This window comes from Mastomys coucha, unplaced genomic scaffold (assembly GCF_008632895.1).
Source record: "Mastomys coucha isolate ucsf_1 unplaced genomic scaffold, UCSF_Mcou_1 pScaffold13, whole genome shotgun sequence".
Taxonomy (NCBI): Eukaryota; Metazoa; Chordata; class Mammalia; order Rodentia; family Muridae; genus Mastomys; species Mastomys coucha.
Genome location: NW_022196895.1, coordinates 32,799,717 through 32,808,289, shown reverse-complemented (window position 1 = coordinate 32,808,289; position 8,573 = coordinate 32,799,717). Strand labels below are relative to the sequence as shown.

At 49.5% G+C, this 8,573-nt stretch overlaps 2 protein-coding genes across 2 annotated transcripts; one reads left to right on the top strand and one right to left on the bottom strand.

Annotated features, from left to right (window-relative positions):
- Positions 1–66: 66 nt before the first annotated feature.
- On the top strand, positions 67–3,024 carry Dnd1 (DND microRNA-mediated repression inhibitor 1). Its single transcript, XM_031365414.1, has 4 exons — positions 67–373; positions 507–624; positions 963–1,424; positions 2,192–3,024. Exons 1-4 carry the CDS (start codon positions 350–352, stop codon positions 2,644–2,646), a joined length of 1,059 nt encoding a protein of 352 aa, XP_031221274.1. The 5' UTR covers positions 67–349; the 3' UTR covers positions 2,647–3,024.
- On the bottom strand, positions 2,885–6,415 carry Wdr55 (WD repeat domain 55). The gene is made up of 7 exons (XM_031365413.1): positions 6,154–6,415; positions 4,762–4,862; positions 4,591–4,678; positions 4,310–4,489; positions 3,922–4,021; positions 3,663–3,832; positions 2,885–3,582 (listed from the first exon to the last, which is right to left on the bottom strand). The coding sequence occupies exons 1-7, from the start codon at positions 6,345–6,347 to the stop codon at positions 3,258–3,260; spliced, it is 1,158 nt and encodes a 385-aa protein (XP_031221273.1). The 5' UTR covers positions 6,348–6,415; the 3' UTR covers positions 2,885–3,257.
- Between the last annotated feature and the right edge of the window lie 2,158 nt (positions 6,416–8,573).

The window sequence follows — 8,573 nt, the reverse complement described above, 5'->3', positions numbered from 1 at the left end:
GGTCCTGAACCATTCAAACCACTGGCGTAAAAAAAGGAAACCTTCACAAACTCACTGGGTCTTGCTAAAGAGAGAACACCTCGTGCGGTTTTTCTACCCAGTGTCTAGCCTGCACGAGAACTCCCTCCACCACGCCCCCTTTTGGAGATGGAGCTCCTCCCACCCACGGTCCTGAGAGGGGGTGCGAGATTTCCAAGGGCGTGCGCAGCACGCAAGGATGCCTCTTTGAGAGGCGGGGTTGCGCTCAGAGCCAATGAAAATTTGAGGGGGCGTGGAGGGCAGGGAATCTTCCAGAGGCAGAAGCCCAAGGAAGTTCTAAAGTGGGAACTGCAACGCCTTGGAAAGAGCTATGCAGTCCAAACGGGAGTGTGAGGTAAGTAAACGAAGACCTAAGTAGTCCTTGGGCCCTGCCTGCAGAGGGGGTGGTTACAGGGACCCCCAACACCTCTGACGAGGTGAAACTGGGCTGGTGATGCGCCATTCCAACCTACCTCTTTCTCCCCCAGCAATGGTGTGAGAGGGTGAATTCAGAGAACAAGGCAGCCCTGGAGGCGTGGGTAAGGGAGACTGGCATCCGGCTGGTGCAGGTCAACGGGCAGAGGAAGTATGGAGGGCCACCACCAGGTACAGTAGCCCCAGTCCCTGTGGCACTAGGCCATCCTCGGCCACTCTTTATGGATAGGCGCCAAAGTCAGAAAACCCAATTTACCTGATTACTCTCTACTAGATGTGGCTATTTTGTCTGGTTTCCCCTCCCCTCTCCCGGTCACGGATGGTACACCCATTTCAGTGCCAGCCTAGTTGTTTACACAGCCTAGTTGCACAATTATGGTAACAATCCCAGGAGCCAGAAAGGTGTCAATATCCAGTCTCTCTTCTCGCCCCCCGACACCCCAGCTTTATCCTGGAGCTTAAAAACATCATTGTGGACCACAGTAACCAACAATATCCTCTCCCTCCAGGCTGGGTGGGCAGCCCGCCTCCATCAGGGTCCGAGGTGTTTATCGGACGACTACCGCAGGATGTGTACGAGCACCAGCTGATCCCACTCTTCCAGCGCGTGGGGCGCCTCTATGAGTTCCGCCTAATGATGACCTTCAGTGGCTTGAACCGCGGCTTTGCCTACGCGCGCTACAGCTCACGGCGCGGTGCCCAGGCCGCCATTGCTACGCTGCACAACCACCAGCTGCGGCCTTCTTGCCAGCTCCTGGTGTGCCGAAGCACCGAGAAGTGCGAGCTGACGGTGGACGGGCTGCCTCTTAGCTTGAATCGCCGTGCGTTACTGCTCGCCCTGCAACCGTTCGGTCCCTGCCTGCAGGAGACACTGCTGCTACCCAGCCCTGGGTCTGCACCCTCTCAGATTGCGCTGCTCAAGTTCAGCACGCACCGAGCTGCTGCCATGGCCAAAAAGGCTCTGGTAGAAGGTAGGGGTGCAAGCTACGGGAGGGTGTCTGGCTACTTAACATCTCCCCAAATCTGTACTCAGACATGAGTGAACTTCCTGAACTGCTGCCTGAACAGCCACTACTTACCTAATTTAAGTTACTTGTCTTGGTTTTGGTTTTTGTTTTTCTGAGACAGGGTTTCTCTTTGTAATAGCCCTGGTGGTCCTGGACTCCCTATGTAGACTAGGCTGGTGTCAAACTCAGTGATCTGCCTACCTGTGCCTCTCTCATGCTGGGAGTAAAGGTGAAGCAGGCAGATTTCTGAGTTTGAGGCCAGCCTGGTCTACAGAGTGAGTTCCAGGACAGCCAGAGCTACACAGAGAAACCCTATGGGGGGTGGGGAGTGGGGAAGCAAAACAAAAACAAAAAATAAAAAGAAACAAACAAAAAAAAAAAATCCAAAGGTGAATTCCAGAAGTGCCAGTGCAGGCAGCACCACCTCCAACTGTGAGGATGAAACACAGTGCTAAATCTTAGTTTCAGTTTTCACTGACCAGAAAGGTAGCTATTGTAATGGTTATTAGGCAAATAGAGCCTGACTGCTCTGCATTCCCCCAGGGAGTTGTAACAAGGTGGTGTTACAGCTCCTTCACAGATTAAATGAAGTCTAGGGAAGTTGTCATACCACCTAGAAGTGGAGAGGCATTAAACATAGCCCCGTGGCAAGTCACTTCAAAGTCTGGAATAAAGTGCTTGGCTCCAGTCAGCCTTTAGCTCTGCCCTCATCTCTGGCCTTTTTCTTGCAGGGCAGTCACGCCTTTGTGGAGAGCAGGTGGCTGTGGAGTGGCTCAAGCCAGACCTGAAGCAGCACTTCCGCCAACAGCTTGCAGGTCCCTCACTGCGGTTCCTACGACCAGATGTCAGCCAACTAGCCCTAACCAGGAACAAGCTGGAGTCCCAAGGGGCTAGGGCTGCTCTGCAACTGCTCTGTCAACAGATGAAGCTAGGCAGCCCAGTGTTCCTTACCAAGTGTTTAGGGACAGGGCCCGCTGGCTGGCATCGGTTCTGGTACCAGGTTGTGATCCCTGGGCATCCGGTGCCTTTCAGTGGTATCATTTGGGTTGTGCTGGCCTCTGACTGGCAGGATGGGCATGAGGTGGCCAAGGATGCCGTGTCTGCCCAGTTGCTGGAGACACTGAGTGAATCTAGGACCAGCTTATGGGCTCCTGGGGCTGAAGCAGGTAATGTGGTTAAGCAGTGAGTGACCCCTTCTTTCTACAGGCACCCTACATGGGTAAGCAGAGCCTGTGCCATCCCCCAGCCCAGCAGGCCTGGGCAGCGGCAGGGCCTGCAGGTACAGGACCCTGTCACACCTAAGTCCTACTTTAGTTGTGAGGAACCTCGCCCTCCCCCACTGAGCCCAGGATTTGATTAGACCTCTGACCTACTATCCTTAGTCAATTCCCAGCTTGACAAATATTCGCCACACCGCACAAGAGTTTACTATGAATCTTTTGTTTTTATTTGGAGAACTGGCTGAAGTAAAGAGCCCTTCCTCCCACCACTTGTCCCTGGTTTGGGCTTATATGGTTTGTTTTTCTATACTGGTTTTATTTATATTAAAACCCTGGTTGGTATATACATGTGTCTGCTATCTTGCTGTAGTGGCCATAGAGTTTGTTTTACAATGATAGAAGGAGAAAATACTTTCCCACTTTGGGGCCCTGAGTTCATGTCATTTCTTACATGACACAGCAGAATATAGAAACTCAATGGTAGAGCTAAGCTTATCATGTTCAATGTAGTAGGTTCAATCTACAGCATCAACATATTTCTTTGGGAAATCTGTCCCAGAAAACAGCTCCTTGTCCCTCAGTCACTGTCGTCATCGCTCTCCCTCACCACCTCCTCTGGAGCCTTGGCATCCTCTTCATCTTCTCTCAGCCCTGCAAAGAAGTCGTCCGTGCTCCAAGCTTTACTGCTCAGGGCACGAAGCGGCCCTCCCTTTTTCTTGCGTCGCCGATAGTCATCCACAACCACAGTTCGAAGCTGAGTCATGTCCCAAAACTTGAGGCGCTGGTCGTGGCCACTACTGGCCAGAAAGTGGCCACAATGGGACAGGGCTAGCACCTCCACAGGCTCCCCAGCATGCTGGCCCACGGTGCCTACCACTCGGTTTGGCAGGATGTTCACAGCCCTGAGCGGAGAAGAGTGTGAGGAACTGGCTAGCTTGGTTTATAATTACTGTGCTTAAGGGCTGCTCCCAGTTCCCCTTACCTGATGATTCCATCTGTGGAGCCGGTACACAGCAGATTCTCAGTGACTGGAACCATGCAGTCAATGGACTCTGCTCTCAGGGCAAAGCGGTCACTTGTAGCTCCAAAACCATTCCAATTGAAGAGATAGATGGTCCCCTCACTAGATCCACAGGCCACCTTCTTCCCGAACTGCAGGTTAACAGCAAACCATGTTTGTGGAGTCACTTCACAATAAACCTCCTACTATATGTACCCCATCCCATCATACCCAGCTGTACTTTCATGAGGGCGACAGAGGTTAGATCTCCTGACTGAGGCTCTGAGAGTAACTCAAAGCGGCGTCTCTTGATGTTGAAGACACCAAGGCAGCCATCTCCGCTGTAAAGAAAAACAGATGAAATGGGAAGTTCCATTCTAGGAAGACTATACTAAAAAGTGGGCACAGACCGGGCAGTGGTGGTGCACGCCTTTAATCCCAGCACTTGGGAGGCAGAGGCAGGCAGATTTCCGAGTTCAAAGCCAGCCTGGTCTGTTCCAGGGCCAGGACAGCCAGGGCTATACAGAGAAACCCTGTCTCAAAAAAAAAAAAAAAAGTGGGCACAAGCACCTATTCACCACCTAGTCCACTGGGAAGAAATGAGCAGGGAGTTAGATTTAAGGTTGTACCTGGCTGTCAGCAGCAGCTTTTTGGCTGGGTCTAGAGCCATGTCAGCAATGTACTCCTCATGCTGCCGCATATCCATCAAAGGGCCTTCTTTACGCTGGTCCCATAGCCGGATACCACCTGTGTCGTCCCCAGTAACCAGAACATTTTCATCCACAAGCAGCAGACTGTTAATGGGGGCACTGGAGACACAAAAATAGGAGTATTTTGTAGTAGAGACCTCTCTATTACTAAGGTGAGTCCTCACCCCTTGATAGGTCTATGTATGCCTGATTTTTCTTACCTGTGAGCCTTGGAAATTCGTCTTTCCAATTGTCCCCGTTCGACATCTAATACATGGATTGCCTTGTCCTTAGAGACAGTCACAAGTTCTAGGGGAGAAAGGCCCAGGTTATGGTATTGCTCATTGTCCTCTACCCTCTACCACACGCTGGCTGCTGTCCCCAGGACTTACTCTGCCCGTCCTCCGAGAAGACGACAGCTCGGCAGGACTTGAGGTGGTGTCCTGAGGACCAGAGTTCCTTGGTTTCTCCCTCCTGACAAGAGTAGGCAAAGCTGAGGAAAAGGAGGTGAGAGTGAGTGATCCCACACCATACCTGATGCACGGAGCACAAAGACACTTGCAGGAGCAAAGGACTTCTGTCCATTTTCTTTCTTGGTAGTACTGGAAACTAAACTCAAGTCTTGACACACACTAGTCAAATAATTTGTGATGGAGTCACACACTCCCAGCCTACTTATTCTCTTCCTTCTTTCCTCTCTTTCTTTTTTTTTTTTTTTAGCTTTTTGACACAGGGTTTCTCTATGTAGCCCTGGCTGTCCTGGAACTCACTATGTAGACCAGGTTGGTATCAAACTCAGGGATTCACCCGCCTCTTGAGTGCTGGGATTAAAGGTGTGCACCACCCAGTTTAGTCTGGGACCTGTAATCCTTCTGTCTCATCCTTCTGGATGCTGGGATTACAGATACACATCACCAGACTCCACTGTTCTTCACTAGTCTTGAAAACCCTGAGCCCAAAGAAAGGCTAGGTGTGGACCACTGTAAAGGCCCAGAAATATTCAATAATCTAATGGCAAGCTGAATATATATTAGTGGGTTCCTATATTCTTAGGATTTCTGAGACCAAGATGAGAGGTGGTGGTCCATGCCCTTAATCCCAGCACTAGGGAGGCAGAGGTAAGCAGCCTGGTTACACAGAGAAACCTTATCTTGAAAAAAACCCGGGGCAGGGAGGAGGACTGAGACGGAAGCCAGAGAATCCTTTGAGACTACTCTGGGTCATAGTGAGGTCTTGTCTCAAAGGAAAATAACTACTGACAGAAATCCAGTCCCAGAAGTTGAAAGCGTAAAATTCAGGCAGGGCCCACTGACGATAAAGAAAGACATAGCTAATTACTGTATATTCTGACTAACGTCACAGCTTGTTCTGACTACCTGCAACAAAATAGAGGTGGGGGCTGGAAAGATAGTTCAGTGGACAAAGTGCTTGCCTCAGGTTTGGGGATCCCCAAAACCTATGAAAAGGTTAGGCAGGTATGGTGGCCAACTCTAATCCCAGCACCTAAGAAGGCAGAGATGGGATCTCTGGCAAGTAAGCTAGCAAAGACTAGTCGGGATCGTGAAGATCCAGACTCAATAAGACACCCTACCTTAAAAAAAAAAAAAATGGAGAGAAATGTGGAAAATCGCATGGAATCAATCTGAGGCCTCCACAAGCACTCCTGCCGAATGTTACTGAACGATTCGGGCCGTCTGAACCTCGTAAGATGTCCTCCGGCCACACTCTCTACCCTCCCTCCTCTCAGAGGAGCGTTCACACACTCCGCCGGACGCCCCACTCACACGAACACGTCCCCGTCCACGTCCCCTGCTGCCACCAGATCTCGGGAAGGATGGAACGCCAGGCCACTGGCTGGGGCTTCCAGCACGATGTCTTCTGGGGCATCACGGATCCGGGGTGCTGCCTTCGTGGAGTCAAGGTCTTCCTCTTCATTGTTCGAGTCCTCTGCAGGACTCTCCGCACACATGGGATCCATAGGATCCACGCGCGCTGGGGAACAAACTACACAGACAGGGGCGTAGCCTAAGCAGTTGCTTCCGGGAGGAGGCGGGATCGGAAGTGACTGGGACGACGTCAGAACAGGCGGGCCTGCGGCAGCTGATGCAAGTGCAGCGGGCTTGGCGTGCTGCTTCCTCAGAGACTCAACAATTCACACCCCTTTTTTAAATGAGTTACAACTCATTAAAGTTTTTTTGTTTTTTGTTTTGGTTTTTCGGGCCCGGGTTTCTCTGTGTAGCTTTGGCTGTCCTGGAACTCACTCTGTAGACCAGGTTAGCCTCGAACTCAGAAATCCACCTGCCTCCCAAGTGCTGGGATTAAAGGCGTGCACCACCACCACCCGTCAACTCATTAAAGTTTTTAGTTGTTGTTTTGTTGGTGTACAAATACGTTTTAAACACAAAGGCCAAGAGAGAAAAGAGCTGAGGAAAAAAGGCACAGCAGAACTTATAGGTGTGGTTTCAGAGGATCCCCTTCCGCCAGCCAGTTTGTTTTGGGGTTTTGTTGGTTTTTTTGTGTGTGTGTGATATGAGTGCCACGCCAGTCACGGCGTGAGTGTAAGTCAGAGATCAACCTTATGGAGTTACTTCTCTCTTTCCACCTTTCCGTAGATTCAAGGGATTAAACTCCAATCTAAAGGTTTGCTCCACTACCAACGTATTGGCTATGCCATCTCCTTGCTCCCTCACCCCCAGACCCATTTTTCTTGACCTACGTGGCCTGTGCTTGGGGTAGCTAGATTATGTGACCTTCAAGGCCTGCCCTCTCCCCAAAGCCGCTTCACATATTTGGAAACACCCTTAATTCGTCTCTCCACCCAGTCCTATCTTAAACAAACAAAGGGATCCCGGTTATTCTTGACTTGGTGATACTTGAAACCCAGGCTAGCAGCAGGAAGGTTGCACAAAGAACAACAACAACAAAAAATCCACATATCCCTAAAGTTAAAAGGTAGGGGTCATCAACAGGAGGCAGCCTGCACACATGCTCAAACTGCTACCCACACCATCTTCCTAGCCTCCAGAGAAACAGTGAGTATTTGTAATTTAGCTCATGACTAATTGTACTTAGGCTACCAGGAAAACGAGCATATGACAGCTCATGTTCTGCATCTTCCTTTTATCAAAGGTCCCAACAGTGAAAGGGTTTTGCATGCTGGGGTGGTCCCTGGGATGGCTGAAAAGGGCCTGCTCAGATTTCTGTGCAACTATGCCTGCAGAGGCATATGGTGAACCTAAAACTTGCAAAGGGGGGTGAGCTGAACATGGTAGGGAACACTTTGACTTGGGGGTGTGGGAGGCAGGTGGATCTCTTGAGAATTCTAAGCCAGCTTGATATAGTGAGAACCCATTGAAAAGGAAAATTAAAAAAAAATGAACATGAGGTGAGGTTAAGGATTTCAAAGAGCAGAAAGACCCTATCTGCCCAGTGATTGGAGCATTAAGAGTACTTGTAGAAACAATACTAAATTGATAGTCAACCCTCAGGTCTTAATTTTATTGACTCATGATGATGTCCATATGAATCATGTCTCTGTGACTTTCTTCCTAATTGGAACTGTGTCCTACAACCATGGGACCAAGACATCATTTGTTTAAAACCATCTCTAAGTACTGTTGAAGACAGCCCAGTTTTTTACCTCTTAAGCATGGCGAGCGGGTTCTTTAAAAAGCACTTTCCTACAGCTGGGGCTTTTAGTGGTGGAATGCTTGTCTCGTATGCAGAGCTGAGTTTGATGTGTACCATCACCAAAACAAAAATACCCTTTCTATCAAGATGAAAATGATCAAAGTCAAGAGCTGAGCCGAGTGACATTCTAGCTTCCTCAGTATTCAGCCAGAAAACGTAGAGAGCCTAATGAATACCTAATTAACCCCAGACCAAAATGCTGGCAAAAAGCAGAAAGGAGACTTAGTAAGCCTGCCCTAGGCCTCGACAAACTCCTCAGGTGAAAGATCAAGAGAATGTACCAATTTTAACCTCAAGGTACCCACCACCCTAATGGGTCTTGAGGCTTTTAGACAGGTCTTGAGTTTAATTCAACATTACTAATGCTTCCCTAAAGGCATAAATTCATGAAAGGCTTTTGTTTCTACAGGTGACTTTCATTAATACAGCTCAAGCCCATGAATAAGACATCAGGATAATCTCAACCACAAAGAATCTCTACTCTTGGATTAGGACCCTGGACAGATAGGACTGA